This window comes from Homarus americanus, unplaced genomic scaffold (assembly GCF_018991925.1).
Source record: "Homarus americanus isolate GMGI-L3 unplaced genomic scaffold, GMGI_Hamer_2.0 scaffold44246, whole genome shotgun sequence".
NCBI lineage: Eukaryota > Metazoa > Arthropoda > Malacostraca > Decapoda > Nephropidae > Homarus > Homarus americanus.
In genome coordinates this window covers 654,883-679,721 of record NW_024745309.1, presented here as the reverse complement: position 1 = coordinate 679,721, position 24,839 = coordinate 654,883, and the positions used below count along the sequence as shown (strand labels likewise).

At 41.7% G+C, this 24,839-nt stretch overlaps 2 protein-coding genes across 2 annotated transcripts; one reads left to right on the top strand and one right to left on the bottom strand.

Annotated features, from left to right (window-relative positions):
* The first annotated feature begins 1,133 nt into the window (after window positions 1-1,133).
* On the top strand, window positions 1,134-9,619 carry LOC121878638. Its single transcript, XM_042384965.1, has 8 exons — window positions 1,134-1,277; window positions 1,571-1,655; window positions 5,283-5,442; window positions 5,669-5,918; window positions 6,106-6,393; window positions 6,511-6,759; window positions 7,086-7,465; window positions 7,879-9,619. The coding sequence occupies exons 2-8, from the start codon at window positions 1,590-1,592 to the stop codon at window positions 8,181-8,183; spliced, it is 1,698 nt and encodes a 565-aa protein (XP_042240899.1). The 5' UTR covers window positions 1,134-1,277; window positions 1,571-1,589; the 3' UTR covers window positions 8,184-9,619.
* A 226-nt stretch (window positions 9,620-9,845) lies between these two features.
* Window positions 9,846-24,461, bottom strand: LOC121878637 (carotenoid isomerooxygenase-like). Its single transcript, XM_042384964.1, has 13 exons — window positions 24,415-24,461; window positions 15,804-17,234; window positions 15,475-15,588; window positions 15,066-15,177; window positions 14,754-14,900; window positions 14,266-14,410; window positions 13,922-14,075; window positions 13,189-13,400; window positions 12,598-12,777; window positions 11,903-12,100; window positions 11,611-11,703; window positions 11,303-11,401; window positions 9,846-11,043 (listed from the first exon to the last, which is right to left on the bottom strand). The coding sequence occupies exons 2-13, from the start codon at window positions 16,891-16,893 to the stop codon at window positions 10,819-10,821; spliced, it is 2,769 nt and encodes a 922-aa protein (XP_042240898.1). The 5' UTR covers window positions 16,894-17,234; window positions 24,415-24,461; the 3' UTR covers window positions 9,846-10,818.
* Window positions 24,462-24,839: the final 378 nt, after the last annotated feature.

Sequence of the window (24,839 nt, the reverse complement as noted above, 5' to 3'; positions counted from 1 at the left end):
AAGAAGGTAAAGAGTAAAGTAGATATTTAATACAGATAGAAGAGACACAACAGATAAAATATAGCAGAAGTTAAAAATAAGATAAAAAGTGGAAAAATAAAATATAATAATGACATAGATAAAACAAAAATAAAAACAAGGGAATTAATTTGACTGACTGGACGTGATTTTTTTTTTTATAATTTCCTGGAAAAGCTGCCACGTACTGGAGCCTGAGCGGAGAGCAGCTATCTAATTCCACTGCATAAAGGCGTGGGAAATATAAACGAGTGTTACAAGTCAGAACATTAGGTAAATTACTTCTCTTGAACACAGTGAGTGAAATATATGGTAAGTGAGTGAATGACTGGTCGTAGAAGAGCCACCACAGACATACAGACGGAGAGACAGAGAGAATATAAGAGAATGTATAGAAGAGGAGTTAAAAGAACACTAAGACAGCACAGACAGATGGATGAAGGAGGAAAGGAAAACCAACAAAGAGATAGATGGAAAATATGAATAAATTAATGAAAGCTAAATAAATCAGGTAAGATAATGCAGGAAGGCAGAGAGTGAAGAGTGTTTTCGAAAAAGATGACATTAATAAATTAAATAAACCCAGTGATTCCATAAACAAAAATAAATAAACCGTGGGATAATACTTCAAAGGTTTGTGACTCAGTGTGGGTAAGAAGACAATGCGAATGTAAGGGGATGATATGAGTAAACGTCGTGTTGGGTATTTCTATGTTACCTCTTTTTCCTTTTCCATTTTTTTGGGGGGGGGCATTTCGTCTTGTCTCTCGTTTCTTATTGATTCTCCTTCTTCTTTACTATACTCTGTCTATTTCACACAAGAATGGTGAAAAGAGTAAAGTTATCAGAGAGATAATTTAGATACCTGTAATTGACAGTAATATAAGAATTATCATATAACTTTGTCAAATGCTTAAAAAAAGAAAAATGCTACCTTCTTTACTCAATATTTTCTTGGTATTAAAAACGATTACCTTGCAAGTTTACTGTACTTGCCCGGTACCTTTGTGAAGTAATACACGTTTACTTATATACAGTACAACAACTTGGCATTTTCAGTGAGTCACAAGTTGGATAGGATGTCGGCTTCCTGTGGCTCCTCGAGTAAGCGGGATTTAGTGGTGGAGCCTCAACAGTCTACTTACGGAGTGCCACAAGGGGGGAGTCGCTGCTCCTCGCTCATTTCTCAATTATCACCTTTTTCTGGAGGATCATCTCAACCCAGTGGCAGTGTGAACAAGGAACATCTTCACATCAAGGTAAAGAGAATGTGTGATGGTGTTGCTGGCGGTGCTACAGGAGACATAGTTAATTAGTGAAGGTTTTAGGATATTTCAGTGGTATTACAACATTCCCACAGATAACTTTGAGGAGATACAAATTTAGTTATATTATTGTTATGTATCAATGTTTGGGAGTTCTTTGGTGACGGTAACTTTATTCAAGGTATTTTATAACGTCTCTATATTAATGGTGAAGGTTTTACAATTATACTTCAGACGGCGGACAAAATATCAGAAAGTATATCTTTTTTTTTTCACTGTGTTTTAAGATCGAGGTAGAGCAGCAGTATGGAGTCGACGCTGGATAGTTCGGTGTACCACCAACACGCTGACGACGGAACTCACCACCGCCAGGTAATATCTCCATTACCATACTTCTTAACATAATATACCAGAGTGAGTTATTAGTCATCTTTCTCGTTCGTAAAGTGAGAAATCAAGCGGCAGATTACCAACCCAAACACTCAAACAGGAAAGGGTTGATGAAGAAAGTTGATAAGACTGTGGACGATAGTTATTAAGATTTGTTGAAACGTCTATTACACCCTGACTGTAAATATGTTCAGAGAGTTTTCAGTGTGGAGTTTGTACAAAGGCTTACATAAAGTGTTGATGATTCACGTGAGTTTATTCCCTAGTGGCCTGGTTGCTCACGGCTGCATCATCCAACCAATGAAGACAAAAAAGAATTTCACAGTTTAAAAAAAAAATGGAAAAAGAAAATATCCGAGTAAAAAAAATGGTGATACAAAAAAGGGAGAGTGAGTCGGTTCTGTAGTGGTGAGTGTCCTGCGTCGAGCCTGGTCGTCTACGTCACATGTAGCGTTTACCAGCGATGACGTGAAGGCGAACAGACCACACCACCTCACTCTGACACAAAATCATTTTTACAAACTACTGAGTAAATGAGTTTGTTATATCCACTGTGACTCGTTCTGCAGACGTTAGCCAGAGTTTTGAATCAATGTCACGTGATGTAGTTTAGGATGTAAAGATTAACCTACTTACTTTATCTCTGTCCTGTGGTTAATCCCGTTCTTACACCATTCTCTCTGCCTGATAATCCACCTTACCCAGAAGTGAAACAAGAGTCAAGATAAGGGAAAGGAAATTAAATGAGTTTTGGAAGAGTCGTGACGTAATCCGGATGTAATTGAAACCATAGAGGTTAGAATTATTATTGAACGGAACAGAACCCTGATTTAAACCCCTGAATTATAATCTGTTTTCCTCAATATTACTCCTTCTTAATGTATTACACATCAACTGTCAAATTTCATCAAAACAAATCAAGTTGTTTTTAGAAATATCTTCTTCGTAAACAGACAAACACAGATAATAACAGGTGAAAGGAATGCAATTAACCCTTTCAAGTAGGTGATTAATAATACTTTTCTGACCAAATTAATCAACCTAACTTTTCTAAAAATATACTTGAAGGCGAGTTAATATTATGACCTTGACGTCAGAAAAAGTAGTCAAAATTTATAAGAAAAAAAGTTTGAAGATTATAATGCTACAGTAAATAAAATATATGGAGCCACTTAGTCACCCGTGTTTTGATTACAACGTCTCAGATAACCTTAATATATTAATTTGTCTTATATCATGACTATATCAATATGAACTAGGGGGTTTACCAATCAGTGTTATAGTAAATTCTGAAGCCCTGAAGTAACTCTGAAACATGGAGACAATTTTAAGTGTGTCGTGGATGTAACATGTCTGATTTTTTTATTCTTTAAATACGCTGTTGACGTATCTTATTTACACACACACACACACACACACACACACACACACACACACACACACACACACACACACACGTGACCTTCAAGTACGTATATTATAACGGGACTAACTCTTAACTTTTCCTATAACCCCTCACTTACACTTGTATTATAAGGAACATATGCAACATATATCGTATCAGAGAAATGACCTGACTTAACCTAACCTTACTCTGCTGAACAGGATCATAAGTTACAGCCGAAATACATAATAACTCTTGTTGATATGTGAATTATTTACATCTACAGCGAGAGGCTTTAGTAGTATGATGATAATATATAAAAGTTTACCAGTCAGTTAAATAAAGACCACATTACTACGACACTGAATTGTAAGAAGGAGTGGGGCTGCCCTCTCACTATGAGTGGGAGAGCGGGGAAACCCTCTTCCTGTGTTCTGGGTGACCCTTTCATTAATTAGAAGCTGGATGTGACCACACTTCGACCTTGGTTCACGTGGCACCGTGCCTGGCACTTACTTCCTGTGCCTGTTCGTAGCTTCATCCTCTCCCTCAGTTGTATTGTTGTCTGCAGTCATTCAAACTCTCAAAATAGATGACTCATTTACCTTATCTACACACTCATCAGAGACCACAAACACACTTTACACTCACACACACTCGAATTGGAAGAAAAATGCCACTCACGCTCTCAACACTAATGAAGACATTGCCTTAATCACACACGTATTATCGGTTGTCAATACACTCTATACCCACATACTCAGCTTTGCGACGTACACACACACATACACACACACACACTGAATTGATTTAAGTCATATTCAACAACTTAACAACTCACTCAACACTTAAATCAACCTGTTACTCATATCCTCAGTCGTGATGGCACACACACTCACACACTCAAAACTCACCCTTGTATAAATAAACGAAATGCGTGAAACTCTGAAACACGAAATGACATATTTTGTAATTTTGTAACCCCATCTCCCCCATGGAGGCAGGGGGGGGGGAGATGGAGGCAGGGGGGAGATGGTGGCGGGGAGATGGAGGGGGGGAGATGGAGGCAGGGGGAGATGGATGTAGGTTTGCGGTGGTGATTTCCTAAGTGATAGTGAATGAATTGCTCATTATCTTACCTGGATAACGATGTATAAGATAGTTAATTATCTTACCTGGATAACGAGGTATAGGGCAGTTAATTAATGTTTACTATTAATACAAGATGTTTAAAGAAAGTCAAAACATTATTAGTCTTTTAGTATATTTACGCGGACAGCTCAGAGACAACCAGACTAAACAGTCAGTCGTGCTAACCTAACCTAACCAAAAAACATATTAAAGTAAGTTGTAAACGCGATTCCTCGGTCAAAATGTAAACAATAAGACTCATGACGAAGGAGAAGAAGGAGAAGAAGAAGAAGTAGGAGGAGGAAAAGAAGGAGAGAGAGGGAGGAGAAGAACAAGAAGAAGATAGTACACTACACCCCCAAGCTATTGTTTACTGGACTGTCTCGTGGTATTTCTGTCACTCTGGGAAGCTGTCAACGTTCTCAGTAATCAAAGGTTTTCCCCCAGACCAGGTGTACCCACACTCCAGTTACACCAGCGGCCGTAACTCAGTGTGACATTAACCAGCCAACCAGACAGACAAACAGACAGACAGACAGACAGACACCACCTCGATTATGTAGCAGCATCGAATAGGGTTTCAGGGTTCATAAATCAGAAAGAGAATTGTGCGTGAAGAGATGAGGGGTGGGTGGGGGAGGTGTGGAGGGATGAGGGGTGGGTGGGGGGAGGTGTGGAGGGATGGGGGGTGGGTGGGGGACGTGTGGAGGGATGAGAGGTGGGTGGGGAGGTGGAGGGATGAGGGGTGGTGGGGATGTGGGGGAGGGGTGGAGGTGTATGGGGGGGTGTTTCCTATCCTGTCTACTTCCACTAACAGGTTATGACGCTTTTCCTACCACTCCGTATTCCTGTCTTCACATGTACGCTATATGTATATGGTGTGTGTGTGTGTGTGAGAGAGAGAAAGAACGGAAGTGAGATAGTATGAGAGAGAGAAGGGAAGCAAGAGAGATTGTATGCATGAGAGAGAGAGAGAGAGAGAGAGAGAGAGAGAGAGAGAGAGAGAGAGAGAGAGAGTGAGGGGTCCGTCACCTCGGAGTTATCTCACCACATCCCCACCTTCATGATAACCCTGTTCTCTCTCTCTACCACAGTCGCGGCCGGTGGTGGTGGGGGCGCCTTATATCCTCTGCGTCTTCGTGGTTGCCGTCATACTCATGGGGGTAGGAACCTTCGTCACCTCACACGCCTACAGCCTGGACAAAGAAGACAGGGTTCTACTAATCGTCGGTCCAGCGCTCTTAGGACTAGGAGGTGAGTGAGTGTTATGCTGGCTACGTCATGGGTCATGCTAGTCAGGTCAGGTCAGGAGGCAGTACTCTTAAGACGTTCCTGTAATCTTTCTTCGGTGGCCCTAGTTTAAGGTGGTGCCATCTATGAGCAAAGTTGATTACTGAAATAGTAGTGACTGCAGGGACTGAAGGAAATGTAATGGGGCTCGGAGTGTTAGTAAAACTACCTTAACCTTCTCCTCCTTCAGGTCTGCTCCTGTTGGGGACGGTGCTCATGTGTTTGGTAGCCTGCTGCAAGAATCGGCGGATGAGGGAGGCCTTCTCCGACGAATTCCTCAATTTCGGGGGCTCCACTTTTTACGGCGGGAGGGCCTTCGTGCAGCTGGAGGACGAGACCCAGCTCCATGACCGCTCCCACCACCACCACCACCACCTCCGGAACTCAGCCGTCGAGGGCGTGACCAACCTCGCCGGACCTGGCCACAACGAGGCCGTCATGTAAGACTGTGTAGTCATGTTTCTAAGTCTGGTCTTTGTTGGAGCAAATTAGGGAGTTTGATGTACAGTTAGAGAGAGAGAGAAATGGGGCTCCTTCCATTAGCCATCATCATCAAAGAGTTAAGTCATCTTCCTAACACCCAATCATCACCATCATCATTAATTAATTATGATTTAAATATTCCAGGATCTTGGCCAGCACGGTAGCAGAGGAGAGAGACAGACAACGCAAGATGTCTAAAAAATTCTCCAGAAATCTGTCACATGACCCCAGCCGACACGCGGAGGTTCCTGGCTACCCTCAGTACTACCTAAGTCCTCATGGCCAGGCTGTCTCCCCGGATAACTTGGAATATATCGACCACTTAGGTTTGAACAGACTTCGTAGGACAGATGAGTACCCGGAGCTGGCCGAGGACTTCGACCTGGGAGAGACGGAGGAGACCAACGAAGGACTGAGGGAGAGAGCTTACAGGTGTGTCTCTACTGATACCGTCCTCACGTTATGTGGTGATTAACATAATTATCAAGGTAATTTTATTTACTTGTTACCGATTAGATTTTTCACTGTATTTTATTTGTCTACCTTTAGCGTGTCAGTGAGGCGGCCAATGGTGCAGCTGGGTCCCGTTGAACACAGACTGAGGAGGAACGTAACTTTCTCGCCTTCCTCCCGTGTCAGGTTACAGCAACAGCAGCAATTACTGTTTTTACGGCAACAGCAGCATCTACAAGAGCAACAGTACGCAAGTCCACAGCGCAAACGTAGCTCTAGACGGAGGAAGGGACGATCATCCAAGGAGGAGAACGCGGAGGGCATCATGGTACACCAACTGCCTCGGTAAGTCAGGGTGTTGCTTTCTGAATTTACTAGAGTTGTCGTTTCTTTGTTCTGGATATTATGATTCGATATGATGTGTTTGTTATTCATTACGTAATCATTCGGGTTAACATGGAGTAAAGGACAATACTGGATGGGTTATTAATATTTTCATACAGTTTATAAAAGAAGTTACTCGATGTGACGGATGTAAGCTAAAGGTTTATGTGTATCAGGTTTGCCACTTGACTGATACAGCACAGCAATTCTCAGCAATTTTATGAAGTTTCTCTAAGAAATGACAACAAATCATTAGTATTTCATCTTGATTAAGAATCATTCTCCAGGTTCAACCCGGACTTGCTGAGTGCTGTGGGCGTCAAACAAAATAGTCCTCATCTGGATCACGACTTGAGTAACAAAGGCCTGCTGGACCATCACAGCCAGGCGCCACACGATGACTGGCGGGGGAACCCAGACGTCACCCACGGTAGTCTGGGCAACCCTCGACGCCGACCCTCAGTAGTCATGGGCGTTAAAAGCATCAGGTCAAAACACTCTGGTTCTGCCTACAGACATCACTCCGTTTATGCCTCAGATATGGACCTTCACAGGTCATCTATAGGTGCCGGAGTTAGTGGAGAAAACCTCAACAATTCCGGAGCTGAACAAATGCCACCCAGAGTCCCAAGCCCCATGAGGCACTACCAGAACCCGGCACTCCTAGGTGAGTCTGAGGCAGATACCAGTGTTAATGGAAAGGCAGAAGTGTTCAGTAAGTAACAACAGCAGCGTCGCCTATGTCTTAATCGTTTAATTATGACATTTTAAGAAAGGACGTATACCGTAGTGTATATAGATCCAGAAAACAATCCTAATCTGACTATCTGGACAGAAAATACTCGTTGGTTTAAAATAAGTTAGAAGTACCTCAGAAGCTAAACATTATCAGACAACTATAGGATGTAAACATGCTCCTCAGTATTGGTAACATAACCTTCTCATCTTCCGGGTCTCGGGTAAAAGGTGTTCTAAACCATTTTTTTTCTCTCGGAAGTTGTCCAGGTTATACTCTCACCTGCTTCCAACTACACCTGATCTCTCTTCTCCACATGTCTCATTTATCCTTATCCTCAACAGGTTCAGACTCCGGGGACCGTCGAATGGGATCCTCACCTGTGCTGCCTCTTCCCCGCCCCGATGAAGGCTCCCCGTCTTCGTTCTTTCGAGAAGACAGTATAGGAGGTAACAGTACACCGCCAAGGTCCTCCTCCACCTCTCCTAGTCTTGGTCGACCTCTTTCTAACATATCCTCCGAGTCTTGTTGTTCTGGCTGCTGTGACAGTGGTGACGATGGTCCTCAAGACGGCCAGACTGAACAAGGCGGCAACAATACTCCCGACCAAGACAAGAACGACCTGGAAACTAAATCTCAGGCGACGTGAGGATTAAGAAGAGTCATGCCGTTATAACTGATATGTGACTGACCTTGTAAATATTACCTGTTGATGGGCAGTACTTTCTGTTATTACTGTTGGCTTTACCACCTTTGACCTGAAGTGTCTCAAAGGTTGAATATGTTCAACAGTCTAAGTGAAATTAAGTCTGTGTAGTGATGACCTCCAGGACACGTGAGGACTTTGGTGTATTACTGTGCTGCCTGACGTAACCGGGAGACATACAGGAGTATAATTCACAGTGGAGTGCTGGAGGTAACTGTGTGACATTGCCGATCAGACTATAGACTGAGTAACAGAGAGAGAGAGAGAGAGAGAGAGAGAGAGAGAGAGAGAGAGAGAGAGAGAGAGAGAGAAAAGCAGTGACTAAGACCTCCAGGTATTACTCTCGGAGAACCTCATCAACACAGCAAGAGAACCTGCAGATGCGAATTGACGGTATTAGTTCTACGCAACATCCTGTTACAGACGGACACACACACACACACACGTGGGGGCACAGCTGTTCATAGAGCACACAATACCCAAGTGAAGAGAGGTTGGTCTCATTGCCTCGAGTTTAATGATGGACTAAAAGCCAGGGACCAGTAAAGGATCATTAGCCGTACAGTAAAGGATCATTAGACGTACAGTAAAGGATCATTAGCCGTACAGTAAAGGATCATTAGACGTACAGTAAAGGATCATTAGCCGTACAGTAAAGGATCATTAGACGTACAGTAAAGGATCATTAGACGTAGTATCCATTGTTTATAAAGTCTTATGATCATATATAAAACCTAATTACTTTTATTTAAGTGACAAACATATACCTGAAGAGTTCAAGAGGAGGACATTTACCTGAAGCTTGTTGACAAAACAATTGCACTTGATGCTGTCACGTCCGCTGCCTCAAGTATAACCTTTACCTCTCTGTCCGTCTGTTGATTTGGTTACTAACGCTCCTAGATATCAACCCTAGTACTTTGTTAAGAATTTTTTGTTATAATATGTATATTTTGAGAGTGAATCGGTTTAGTTTATATCATATCAATGTGATTTAATTAGTAAGATTTCCAACAGGTAACCACAGGTAATCAAGTTAATCAGACCAGATGTAAATATACCCACCATTTCCTTACCTTAACTTCCTAGATTGACAGATAAACACACTGAAAAATATCAATTGAAGGTAAAATTATACTAGTCTAGGAATATGAAATAAGATCAAACAATTTTTACCCCCTAAGATGTTAACTATTACAAATTCTCTAAATTAATATATGACTTTTAGGAAACAGAGACGAATAAAAAAAACTTGAGGATGGTCTAATGTTTGTCTTTGGTCTATATCTTCTTCATAATATATGTTGTAGTATATTTGATCTCAGTTATATTATGTAAGTATATTAGCTTAAGATGTTAAATAAATCAAATATTTTTTTTTTGCCTGTTTTAGATATTCCAACTATTTGTCTATCCTTAAAGACCTCACTGGGTCACAAAACACCACTCAATGGGAACAAAATACCACTCAATGGGCACAAAACACCACTCACTGGGTCACAAATACCTCTCACTGGGTCACAAACACTTATCAGGGTCACAATTCTTATATTTGCCACAGTTATATAATTGGATATATCAATGGAGTTATAGGTAATTGATATATAATCTTCACTATTTATTCAGGTGATTACATGATATATACAACTTGTGATAGTAAAAATATATTATCCACCAGACACTATAACACGTTCTAGGTATAATTTTCTCTGGGATTATTATAGTCTTGTAAAAAAAAAGTAATTAAAAGATTATAGAGAAGTGTTGACTATAAAAATATAATCTCATTAAAAAGACGAAGATAATTATTAAATAGATAAACCTTAACAATAAAGGAATAAAAAAAAAATGTTGCTTCCTTTTGTATAAATCTCAAAACACCTGAAGCTAAGGCACACATTAACGATTAACTAAACTTAATTATTTACATGGATAGTATTATCATCTGAAGGTGTTTTAAAGAGGTTCACAGAGTCGTCTAATATTCGTGTCAACCTATTAAGAAAAGTACATTATGTGCATCACGTATATGAGGAATGTTAGACAGTGAAGTTTCCTTTTAACGGACTGTATGAGAGAGGGTAGTCCGTTAAATCGAAATCCGTTAAATTTGTAAGAAACAGATATATTTAAATTACTTCCTTTAACATGGAAACTTAAGCCAAAAGTGTATTCTAACTACTGTGTAACTTGTACCCCGTGAAGTAATGGGCAAAGATTGGATTTTCACTTGGGATTATTTTGCGACTGCCCAATAGTTGTCCGGTATGTCATAAAGTACTGCCCTAAGTTATGAAGAATGAAAAACGGTGTATATCTTCAATTACTCACTCGTTAAATATAAATACATTTCCCCAAGTTTAGAAGAAAAAAAACTGCAAAATTCTATATAATTTAGATTAATATCTTTCCTTTTTTATATTTATATGAAAATGAGAAAATATATATATCATTTATAAATACTATAAAAATCTGAACAACATGTGAATTATCTACATTATATTAAGAACGATATACATTATACATATTACTATCAGTATAAATTTATATAAACAGTCTATCCAACACACTTGCCTATTTACGTTCTAGTTTGGGATTTGTTCTTGTTGTGTTGAGGGTGGATGGTGAGGGTGCCATCTTTGACCCACCACCCATGGAGGCATTTAGGCACAGGACCCGGAGCGACGAACTCCACTCGGCCCAACTCAGTGAAGGTAGTGGCGTCAAGGACCAACATACACACTTGCTGATCCAGACCTTTAGCTCTCAGTAGTGCCGATAACACCACCCCGTCGTCCTCACGCTGGTGGAAACAAGTAAGATGTAAGAATATTTAATACTGGTACAAAAATACATTGAAGAAACTCTATCACTGTTAAACAAGTAATGAAAATATAAACAAAAACATCCTAAGAAATGATTAAAACATAAAACATACACATTGGGAGTTTATCTTTTGTTTTTCCTCCATAAACAGATTGTCATTTGGATAGGATTCAACTCCATGTGTTGATTATTTTGTTTCATGCGCCACCACTTCCCTCATATTCTCAGTGTCGTACCTTTGCTTGTGGCGACGGGACGAAGATGGGTTCTGAGGGGTACACGTTGTCCTCACTCCACTCCACGTGTGTTTTGTTTACCACGTCCACCTTCACTAGCTGTGTCCGGGAGCGAAAATATTATCACAGGTCAGGTTGGTTTGTCTATTATTAACTATATTTTTACTACTGTTACAATCTTCACTCCTTCAGTATTAAAATTAGTATCATTAATACTATTGTCATTATTGTAGTAATAGAAGCCCAAATAGTAATTAGGAATAGTAGCGTTAATAGTAACAGTAGTATCCAAGGGTAACTTTACACACCGTGCCAGGGCAGGGATGGTCCACGTCGCTACAGATGGCATAGAAGTACTGATAGTGGCGGCCGTTGTACTCGTCGTAGTGAATTCTTGGCACCTGTTGAATAGTAGCAACTTAACCCACATTATACAACCCAGGTAGATGATACGATACATGTCTTAGAGGTATATGTAATTTATATATATTGACAGGGAAATATAACTACATATAACACTGGCGGAATATATCCAGTGCATTCCTTGTTCATTAAATCAGACAGTAAAAATCTCTATAACGATCTCATGTGACGTCTCACCTCACAGCCGATGTTGACGATGAGTTCTGGCGTGAGGTGGATGACGTTCTTCTTGACCCAGCGACCCCGGCAGCGAGTGTTGGGGAGGGTGATGAGGTTAGCATGGGGTCCTGCGTTCTTGTTGGGTCTCAAAGGTATTACCCATCTTTTAGGCCGCCCACGGAACATCTGGGCGTAGCTTGGGTCGTAGGCGGCGTTCTGGGGATGATTGACCTTTGTGATACATGTCTGTCTAATGTATGTCCGTTCCTATGGTAATGTAAGCTTTATAAACACTACGTCGGTGAGTCTCCTGGTGTGTGAATCAATCCTACCTTTTGAATTTCTCTACCTGATGATACGAATATCTTAAGGATGTGATAATCTCAGTTTCCCAGGGATTAGTTAAGAAATCTAGTTTGTTTACTGGTGAACGGAAGTCTTAACCAATGCAATTCGTCACAAAGTTAAAAAAATCTACAAACTTTCCTCAGAACTAAGAAAAAAATATAAAGTATATTGCATTGTTTTTTGGGGGTACCTGAAGCCTCAGATACATTCAATGACGTATAAATAGTACCTCGGTAATATCAACAGCATATTAGTACTTTAGAATTCAGATATACTCTCAAAATATAACGCTGATGGTGTAAATAGTATAGTTATAACAATCTTCATATTTGTAATGGTAAATAATTCTTGGCGCCATTACTTACCTTAAGAGCCTCGACGAACATACAATGCAGCATCTCGGCGTTCTTGTAGGCGGCGATGTCGAGGACGATGTGGCCTCTGTCCTCGTAGGCGTTGATGGTGTGAAGGAAGAAGAAGGTCTCGGTGACGTACTGTGTGCTGGTGACGGTGCCAGTGTCTCTCCTCACTACGTGGATCTTTGTCTGAAGGTAAACAAACATCCGGTCACATCCACCATCATCCACAAATCCTACAATTCTTCTAATAAGGTTTGTAAACATTGCACGAAGACAGTTTAGTATATTATTATCTTCGTGTAGTGGAAGGTAAAAACTAATCCTATAAACTAAGACTCTTTAATGGAGACGATATAGGGCGTCCTTAGTGTTACATATCAGTTTTAAGATATCTATGCAAGTACCTGTCTTGATTAGAATAAAAGTTAACCGAGTTGGAATTAATGCCAATATGTTAATATTTCTCTATCACGGCATTGCAATCGTAAACATTTCTTTATAACTTAGAAATGGTAGACATTCCTGAGTAACTTGGTGTCTGTTAAAATTGCAGACTTTCAACATCAACAACTCCATAAAGCTGTGATAGTTCCTTACTTCCTTCTCCCACCACTGGAGGGCGTCGATGAGGGCATCCTGTTTTAGTATGACTTTGATAATCTTGGAGACGGAGACGACAAGTGGCTGCTCGATGATGACCCAGTAGTTGTCGGTCATGGCGAAGGAGTGCATGTAACAGGGGTTGAAGAGCCAGCGGGCCGTCACCGACCCCACCACCTCGGCCTGCTCGAAGGGGCTCTTCACCTTACCTGCGTGATGCCGGAGTGACATTGTATCAGTATTATTGTTGTGGGAGTTACCTAGGTGTCAGGATAAGCTTCAGTTTTACATCTTTATACACGACACCTCCCTACACCCTCGAGGCACAACTTCAAACAGTTAGGTTGGCAACGGAGTGTCTCACGTAACGTAAAAGTTAAGTTTAGCATACAGTTATCATACTATCATTGTGGTTGAGTATGATATCTTGTTTGTTAAATGTTTCTTTGTCTCAAGAGGAGAATTATATCTGCCTCATTCAGAAACTTTATATTTTAAATCTCAAATATCAAAAATTTTGCTACGTGGATGTTGGTAAAAGGAATATGGTACCTGAGAAAATTGTTATGAACCAATATATGATTTTAGTTCAGGTTGTTTCTCACCAGAGGAAGTGAAGACAGTTAACACAAGTGAGGTAAAGGAATACGATTTCTTAATGTAAGTTTCTCCTCTGCACTATTTTCCTCTTTTAGCTTTATATAGACACTAGTTGGTGTGTTAAACTGACCTTGAGAATTAGTCTTTTGTTTTGGGAACTTGCAGATGTGGTACTTTGGTCCGAAGGGCCCCACCCCCTGCCCGATGTTGTACACGGTGCCGTCTCTGTCCACATGAGGGTGAGCCGTGTGAGTCAACACTGCGATGTGCTTCGTCAAGTCCACCTGCGGGAGAGGCCAGGTGAGGTGCATCCAACAGGTGTCTAGACGAAACTATTCATATTTTTTTTTACTACAGCTAGGTTTAATAAACGTTACTATTTAATTTTTCCACATAATAGAGACGAGAGGAAGAATCTGGTTGGGTTGAAAGTATAGAAATACACATTCTGGTATATTATGTAAACACGCTTACCTTCTCGTGGGTGTCCAGTGTTTCAGGATCGACGCGGAAGATGAAGGGGGTCTCCGTGAGGGCGTAGAGGCCGTCGCCGTAAGGGTAGAGGCTGATCTGGGCGTTGTCTGTGAAGTGCTCCTCGAAAGTAAACTTGCTGGCGATGCTGCGGGAACGTCGGATGAGTTAGACTATTGAGTAAAGCTTCTCAAGCGCTCACTTTATATTTTAGTTTAACTTTAACTTAAGATGAGGAAACGCATCACACATAACCTAACCTAACCTATGGTCATTAAGGTGAAGGCCAATTTGGTGTTCATGTTGCAGTGAGACTGTAGTAGTATCAAGAGATTCCAAACTTTAGCCTTATTGTGTATTTACCTTTGATGTTGTGTTTTAACATAATAAAAGCAGAATTTACTGTATTTTGTTGTGACAAATTAAGCAAACACTAGACAAAACCAGTGACGACGCCAGTGACATCTACCGTCAGCAGCAGCGATACTTACTTCTGCAGGATGGTCTTGCAGGGGTCAGGGTGGGCTCTTGTGCCGAAGTAGTTGACGACGATACGCTGAGCCTTTGTGTCCCTGAGGTAGCTGCGACTCTGCAGGAACTTGTTCTGGTAGGTCACTCGGCCTTCCCGGAAGTGGAACCTGAGGGAGGCGAGACACCTGTTACCAGAGTATTTCATGAGGTCCTTCTTATCCAAGGTGTTCTATGTAAACCCAACATGATTATTGGTCACTTTACCGTTCTATTGCCCATCAGAGGACACAGTGTCACGTACACCTCTCCTGTTCTGAGAAAAAGTAGCCCACCTGTGCAGCAGCGCCGAGCCATCAAAGATGTGGTTGTATTGCTGCTCGCCCACCTGGATACGACCTGGGCCATTACGTATTAAAGCGCCTCGCAGCCACCTGGGAATCACACCTGGCCAAAGGAACACAAAGTAACACAACATTGTAGATTATTAGAGACATAAAACCACTGAAGTCTATCTTGGTTGTTCGAGTTTTAGTAGTGAAGACTAAACGGTAGATCTTAATGAAATGTTACTGTATATTCCTCTCCTACATTGGAATAATTGTGTGATCAAAGATTCCTTCATTATAAAACAGGTCCAGTTATCTCAGCCTCGTTATATGTGCTTTGTTCCTTATTGTAAGTGTTATCAATAATTTAGGGGAGCTCCAGAGTAAATCCTAATAGGTGGTGTAAGTGACTGACCTGACTGGACCCCGGAGAGTGGTTGGGTGATCTGATTGGTGCAGGATCGGATCCAGATGGTGGCGTCACAGTTCGGGTAATAGTTGACCCGGTCGTTGGTGTCCTCGTATGACCCTGACCCGGGAACACAAGAGGTAAACTACGTGAAGTATTTTTCTCTCTATTAGATAAGTTATTGAAGAAACCAATTGCTTATTTACTTTACATGTGAATAATACTGACAAAGCCTTATTAAGTCTGATCAAGTCACAACGTTAAGATTCATGGATGATTTATTTTTAGTTTTACGTAACACTCAGCCTCTCTTACCACCAGCAGTAGTGACATACCTTCTGAAGTATCCTCGTCTGAGTCTCCACTGTGTCGGATCTTCTTTAACGGATGAGTAACTCTGGGTCCTGGTGAGGTCATGGGCGTGTAGTACTGTGACCCCGTGTCCTCGCCCTCATCACAATAAGACATAGATCTTGAGTACTTATATGGACTAAAATTCACTGGACTTGAACAGTTGTGACAGAGGAGCGGTCCGGGGGTCTTGTGGTCCAGGAATGGAGAAGATTTACGCTGGTCGTCCATCAGGTACTTGAGTTTACGGGGATCAATAGAGCCTGGAGGTGCAGAATTTCTGTTGTGTTGTTGTTGGCGGACTTGGGTCGAGGTGTAGATGTTGTTTCGTAGTGAAATTAACGGTTCTTTATTTTCTTTTTCGAGGTTATTATCTCTGTGCCTGAATCCATACACACTGGATGGACGTTTACTACTTGTTAAATATTCAGAATTAGGTCTACGGTAATCATGTCCGTTCATGTTAGTGCTAAAGCGACTGTATGTAGAATTTTGACTCCTTATCTTTTCCTCTAACGCGTGTCTTAGTTGGGAAATTTCGGCACTACGTCGCTTCATAAGATCCAGCTGTGAGAAAGGCCAAGCTGCGGTGGTGCTTCCCGCTGCTCGTCTTTTATTGCGTAGTTTAACAGTCGTTTTAGTATTAGAAGCATCACATGTTATAGAGGAGTTCTGAGGCTGTATTTTCTCGTTGCTGTTATTCGTCGTGTCTGCACCAAGAGTACCAGACACAGTACTCTGGCGAGGATTTTGAACACTGGAGATAAGAGGTGAATTCTGTCTCTCGAACGAGGTGGTGAGATCAAGAGAATTCCTAATACCTGATTTGTTTTCGTTCTTTAGTGGTTCAAAAAACACATTTGTGGTGTCATTAACTTTCTCAAAGACTGATTTATTTTCTCTCTTGGCGCTATGTTGCTGATCTCTTGAACTGTAGAGTCCTGATGAACCAGTCCTGCTATTATGCCGTCTCTCGGTCACCAGTGATTCTAGGATCGGAAATGCTGTCGCTGTTCCGTTGTTCATGGAGTCTGAAATAGTCTCCATGTGGTCTCTCTTCGGTCCCGTATACATCCTGGAGTTGCATATACGGTGGTCAAAGGTATGACTTCTACCTCACCAGCTCCACTATCAGGATTTATCACATCGTCTCTGCTGACGTTGAGATAACTTGTTTGTCCATTGTCGTTGATGGCGGCACTTTGGAAATAATCACTTGTGTCCTTGTGACGAAGGACTACCAAAGAGGGCGTTCCCTTCAGTGTTCGTGACAGGTGAGGATCCACTTCAACATCTGGACACTCCCCGTGAACGATGTTTCATTTGGTGGTGACGTGGGACTAACGTGATCAGGTGTGTTCATGAGGCAGCGGGTCCTGGTGACAAGGAACTGCTCAATGCCAACTACCCCTCGTCTGCAAAACACAACTGTATGTAGGTCCAACCAGAATCACAGAGTTTGTTGCAATATTATATTTTAAAACGTTTCAACCTGAAAAATCAATCACGAAGGATCAAAGTAAAAGGTATTTTTAATGGCAGAGGAAGGCAAATCAACACATTGTGGGTCCCATTAGTGATATGACTATTGTAACTCATAAGATGGTAGAAAAACTTGGCTTGTCGGTCAGAGGAATAAGGTTAATAATCACCAAAGTAGGAATCACAAAGAAGGAAAATCATGGTACGTCAAAGCTTACGGTTAGAAGGCGGTAAAATCCAATGTGTGAGGTAGCTCTGGTGGCTGTGGGGAAAGTGATACAAGTTGTCGGTACAGATTGTTGTGGGTTGTTCCCTCAAGGAACTTACAACTATTGAAAAATCAGTTTGGTTACTGTGTACTTGGTTAAAGGCGAAATAACAATAATTTAAGTAACATTTGTATTAGACAGCATCATCGAGCTGGCATAACACACCCAAATGACATTGTGGAGAGAAGTCATAACTGTGAAGGTTGTATATGTGTAAAACAAGTACAGTGATGTCAAGTGTGTATACAGTTAAGGGAAAAAGGAACATATAATAATTGAATAAGGATTGAAATATGTTCTATATTCTTAAGAAATTATTGTTCGGAGAAACGACTAACCTGTGTTCTTGTTTGTTTTTATGCAGGGGCGCCACGAGTCACCTGTGTTACCTGCCAACAACACTTATCGTCTCACAACTTTACTGACCACGATACTTCTTTGACTCTGGAGATCTACACATGAAGGGACAGTCTCAAACATAGTGTTCAAGGATGCTCAGTGACCACACCTCCACCTTACACTCCTGGTCACGTGTAGGTGTGAGATCACGAGTGACCATAGGGTGGTAGAGTGAGGCGGGTACTCCTGTGATCACCACCACTGTCCCCTCCCCTGCTTCACACTACAGCCAATCCGTGCTGGGTATTGACGTTACGTATTCCCGCACTAACACACACACACACTAACACACGCGCCTGTGTATTTTACATAAGCACGATTGATTACGTAAACACAATGAAACTAATTTGCTGAAGTACTTATCAGTTATCATCACAAGTAAATATTCGTTTGTTATTGTTTTTAAGGAAGAGACGAGTAAGATCGACGCGGAAGAGTGTTTTTGTGGGTGATTGGACCAAAGCAACAGACCCTCGCTGTTTGGAGTCAAGGATGTCTTCAGGTCACGTGTAGCGGCGACCACCTCACTATCACGCCCCCTCATATATTGTTGTACCTCCCACCACCCCTACCACCACTTACATACTGTACATGCAACAGTTATACTCTACCACAACACGGATACAATAAGTTCAGCACCCCCCCCCCCACACATACCATAACAAAAGAGAAAGATTCACGTGAGATAATCTCTCAAACACGATTCTCAAAGCTTTTCAAAAGATGGTCGTGATCACAGCGTAAACTAAACCCACCAACTCTTCTCTATTACAGGTGAATATAATCGTAAAAATGGCCAAAACTGGGAAAGGTGTCGCAACATTCACCCTTAACCAGCTCTATGTAGTATACGTGACTGTTCTGGTTCCCGATACATTCTCACACAGGACCCACCGACACGGACACTTAACATTGACTGTCACCTGTGTCTATAACTCTCAGGTGTAATGTAATCTCTTGTCGGCTTCCAGTTTAAATATATTTCTGACGTTTAACTAATTGTAAAGGGGAGTCATTCCTGGATATACGATTTTTTTTTTTACCTGTCGGAATTGAATTAATTTACCAAAGACTTATATACTGGAAGTTGTGAACAAGATTTGGATTAAGGATTCTGATTAGTCAATATTTATGAAGCATCTATGACATAACTGAGCAATAAATATTTAGTAAGCAGGTTGGTGAAGAAATGAGGTCACATCATCAAATGGTGGGCTAAAACAACAACACCATAAAAAAGGTGATAAATAGTAAACTGAAGCTTATTTAAGGAAAATAGTCTACTAACCCCTTGTGTATGGTGTCCTCTAACCCCTTGTGTATGGTGTCCTCTAACCCCTTGTGTATGGTGTCCTCTAACCCCTTGTGTATGGTGTCCTCTAACCCCTTGTGTATAGTGTCCTCTCTATGGTGAATAAAATCGTCTGGTGTTAGGTAAATCAAATATTAAAAATATCTTCGAAAAATGAACTATAGACCCTTTATTTACATTAACTTTCTGGGCCGAGTGTGTATCAAGTGAACTAAGTTTAACTTAAGTGGACTGACAAGAGAAAATTTGTTACCGATTCACTCACTGACAAAAAATTTGCTGGTGACGGTAACAAGTGACTCGCAGATCATAATATAAAGCAACATTTTGATTATTATTAACGGTTCACATTTCCGAGAGAACAATATAGTTAATCTTAATACAACACAAACTATTGGTTAATGTTCCACTTTATTTACGGGTCATGTTTACTGTTATCTTCTTGTTTTCTTTTCTTTTCCTTTACTTTACTCTCCAACCTCCCCCTCTACTCATCGCTCCTACGCCTACGTAAGGTAACACACGTCCGGAAAGGAACCAGATCAGCTGATTCTCCCTCTTGTCACAACAACACACTACTGTCTTGGAGATGCTGTCTATGTTGTCACCTCCACCTGTCACCTACCACACGTGATGATATACACCTACCTGTCTCAATCATAAGTAGACTACCTCCATTAAAATCAAGACATAGTATTTTGGTGATTAATAAGATAATACAGTACTTGAATCTATACCAATGTCCTCTTCCGTCCTGCCCCCCTCCCTCCGTAGTGCCACACTCGAGGAAACCCACCAAGGCCGCTCTAACACAACAATTTGATTAACCGTTGAGACACTGGCTGATGCAACATTCTCCCTCCAGCTGTCACTCAGGCAACACCTTTCCTTTGTCTTAAGTCTACAGTAAACCTTTTGGCCAAGTTCCGATATCCTATTTATCTTCCCAATACTGAAATGATAACTTTTGCTTGTTAATGAATTTAGCAGTTGTGATTTTTTTATAATGGCTGACTGAGATATTATTATTATTATTATGAACTTGTCTTGTATATATACTCCCTTCTGCTCTCCTTCCCTTTCCATCCACTGTCAGTCTTCTTTCCTTAGTATTTCCTTCCCTTGCCACTTCCCCCGTACCGATTACTTTCCCCTGCCCCTACCACGTCCCTTACCCCTGGGTTATCTCTTCTGCTTCCTCCCCTTCCCCCTGTCTTATGCCCCCTCCCCCGTTCCCTGCCCCCCCCCCTCCTCTTGTCAGTGTCCCGAGTGAGGTGAAGTGGATTCCCCAGCCATTGGCGTCACTTAGTGTCACGTGACGTATTACAATGATCACTATCATTGACGATTGACTTGTCTGAAGGCACGGTAGTGGTGGTGGTGGCAGGGAGGAAAGTGAGGATGGCAGAGAGGTAAGTGAGGGCGGCAGGGAGACAGTGAGGGCGGCAGGGAGACAGTGAGGGTGGCAGGGAGACAGTGAGGGTGGCAGGGAGACAGTGAGGGTGGCAGGGAGACAGTGAGGGTGGCAGGGAGACAGTGAGGGTGGCAGGGAGACAGTGAGGGTGGCAGAGACAGTGGCAGGGAGACAGTGAGGGTGGCAGGGAGACAGTGAGGGTGGCAGGGAGACAGTGAGGGTGGCAGGGAGACAGTGAGGGTGGCAGGGTGACAAACAACATGACTATCTGCACAATAATACGGCAAGTTGTGGTAAAGAATAACAGACGATATACACAAGAGACGGGTCGTGTTGTGGCGTGTCTGTGGTTATCTCCAGGTTGTGTTACTAGTCAGAATACAGTGGAGGCTCTCGTTACATTGCAACCTACGCGTACACAGTAATCCCCCGGTATAAAAATGATGCATTTTAGAGTTTTATTACGTAAACAATAATAAGAATTTTAATGCATATCCGAGATCGTGACTTTGATGTTTATTATAGTCTTTGGTATTAATTAATCATGAACAATTTACCGTTTTCTTTGGATATTTTGAGGGGATTTATTTTCCTCCTCTCTTTCTCAACACACACAAACAAAAACAAGAAGAAGAACAACACGAGGACTAGACGAACCTATAAGGAACGAGGAAGGTTATAGGATAGAAACGACTGAGACACGATCTGTGGAGTAGAGAAGAAACTACAAGCAAGAGAGAAATATAAAAGCTGAAATAGAAAAAAAAATAAGGAAGTTAAGCTGTGTGGTTAAGAGGACACTGGAGGTAATGGGAGAAACAACAGAGGATCGACAGCTGTGTACGAGGAAGACTTGAAACTCTGTACAACCAAATTCGAATGTATAAGCCACCAAAAAATGAAGATGTATTCGTCTTATATATTTGCCATTAATCAATACTTTAACATTTTCGTACCGTCATCTAAAGACAGATCCTAAACTCTTGACACATATCATACTGCCTTAAAGAATCAACTCTCATTTCTCCTGAAGACATGTCGTACTTATATTTTATTCCACTTATGAGTAATGTTTCTCACTCTTCGGTCAATTCACTCATCCTAAACGATTCTCAGTCTTTGTATAGGCGACTGCTGATACGCCGCCTCACCACACTGAATCGCCTCTCATGACTAACTCAGTAAATAATGAATCTCTCTTCGGCGTGTGGGGAGTGTGAAACAGTCCACCAACAACTCAAGATAGCCGATCCATAACACAAGTTAACGAGTCGCTGATGACAATAGAGACGAGTGTGTATTTACAGGCTCTCGAGATTCACCCGACGCCCCAGCCCTCAGCAAGACAGACACGACACATCCTCAAATCTCACAAAACACCAAGAGAAATTTTGTCGTTGTCATGAGATCTGTCCGCCAGGTTGAGTGGTTGGACACAAAGACTAATTAATTGTTCCCTGTATAGTTTCTACTTGCAGGAATTATATGGATTAATTTAGCTCTAGTTACAGTTTACACACACACACGTCTACATGGAAATTAATCTGGTTATATTACGTCCGCAAGAAACCATCATAAGACGTAACTTACTCTGTGGAGTGAAGTAACATTAACAGGATAATAGCCACTTGTAAGATGTAAAACGAGAACATGATTCGATGACTGAGGAACCTAACACAACACTTGAACTGTCAGGGAATAAATAAATTGCAGACATGAAGCACTGAAAGAGATGAGATATACACGATGACATTCTGAGAGGAGGAAAGGCTGACAATGTGGATATCTTTTGGGTATAATTGAAAGATCATTGAGAGTTGTGACACCTTGTTACACCGACGGCTTATCCAGACCCAACAAGTGATCGCTAAGATGAAGAATGTATAATGAGTTGGTCTTTAACACATACAAACGCACACATGCACACAAACACACGTATAAACACACAGACAGACAGATAATACATAAAAATTCAGGAAATATGTGCATAAACGGGCAGATCTATATGCACTTTATATAGAGGTATATACTGTATATAACAAAGGAAAGCAATGAACAAAGAGGTAGACATGAGAGGACAAATCTTTACAGAAGCCCAACAATGTGCTGGAGTGTGAAATTGTGAGACGAGGTGAAGTGGTGAGTAAGAGCCGAGTGTCTAGTGTCCCTGTGGGGGTGAGACTCGGTGCCAACACGTGGAACAACTGTCACACTAAACCAATAGATGGAAGGATTTACCAAATAGTTGTGTGACCACTCCCAACTTATACTGCTTAAAAACAACAATAGACCATCACAATGAACTGCAATTCAAATACTTTTTTACATAAGTGGACATATACCGTACTGTACAAGGATGTGATGCCTATGGGTGTAAGTAATTCTCAGTTACGTATATTTCTTTATTTCCGATTTTTTTTACTGAAGTTCGCTGAGTGAGAGAGGCTGACCTTGGAGCGAGGAGGTGTTCCGGCAGCAGGTAGTAGTCAGACGGACACTTGAGATCTGTAACAAAATCCTTGTTGACCTGGATGCCGGGTTGGCCGATTGGCCCTCTCTCACTAGACCAAATGAGGCGCCTTCATACCTGACTTATCTCAGGCTAGAATTTCATCAGCATGGCACAAGGTGGGGGGGGGGGTGATGTAGGCCTAAATGAGACGGTTTCATAATGGCGGTGTTAACAAGAGAATGTGTCCGGGAGATGAACGGGAAGACAGGTTGGTCGCTAGAAGGTGGAGAATATGTGGAAAAAAAATCAACAACCTAACTCTTGTAGCTACAGTACACGTTTGCTATGTTGACAACTTTCGTATAAATTCACTTATTAATTGTAACTATGTCACTGCAATTTATCCTTTATCGACGTAAGAAATAATGAAAAGGTTACACAATGGTTGAGTATGAGTCGGGCACATTAACAATGCCTTCCTCGCTCACCACCACACCTGCTGCTGGGTAACCAAACTCAATAGTCAGGTGTTGCTAGACCTCTCACCCGTGTGTCCCTGACAAATAACACTCGTTTCATCTGGAATTTTGATCCGAGGAGACGGCGACATAAAACTGAAGATTTCCTTACCCGTGGAAAATAACTGAATTAACTTATATAAAAAAACAATAATACGAAGTTGCTAGCAGTGAGTATGGGTGTCGTGGGATGTGGATAATGAATATGGACGGTGGATAAGATAGGATACTAAGATATGAAACCTAATATGAATAGTTTGTGACGATGATACATTAGTTTTTGTTGATACGAGACAATGACGTGATCAGACATGCAGGAGTGGTGGGAAAGTGGGGCTTGTCGATCGCTCATACTGAACAAGGAATGATAATATGATACCAAGGATTAGGATTACGAGGAAGACGAGGCAGACACACGATATGGTGAAGGGAAGTTTATACAGCGTTGTACCAGTCAGCGACATAAGTTTCTCTGCCGTGACAACATTGCTCCCAAGTTGGTATAATGACAACAAACTATCTGTGACAACACCACTTCTTGTTACATACAAATAGTGGCTATGTTACCTTAATGAGTGTTGGCACTGGTACATGACATCTGCCCACACTGGTATATGACACCCCCACATACCACACAGCACCTCCTCACACTCGCACACAGCACCTCCCCACACTAGCACACAGCACCTCCCCACACCAGTACACAGCACCTCCCCACACCAGTACACATCCTCACACCCATCACTTACCTTGCTGAGGGCTGGAGGTGTGAGTTCCGTGAAGGCTCGTGACAGAGTGACCACGGTAGCAACACGACCAGCTCAATATAAAGGCTCCAGGCACGTGACCTGGGCGGCTCAAGGCTGTTGAAGACGCAACAGTGTCAAGGAGTGTATGATGCAATAGGCTCTGAAGGAGGAGGAGAAGGAGGAAGAGGAGAAGGAAGAAGTGAAGGAGAAGGAGGAAGATAGGGTGAAGGAGGAAAAGGAGGATTAGGATTAAGATCAGGAGACAGAGGAGAAAACATAACCGATCACAAAGACGAAATATTATAATAAACGTAAAGATGATAGAGAATTTTCACTTCCTTTACTTACTACAGTAATTCACAAAGCAATGATAAGAGTCACACAAACCCTGATACAGAAATTTCAGAATGATAACAGAATACAGA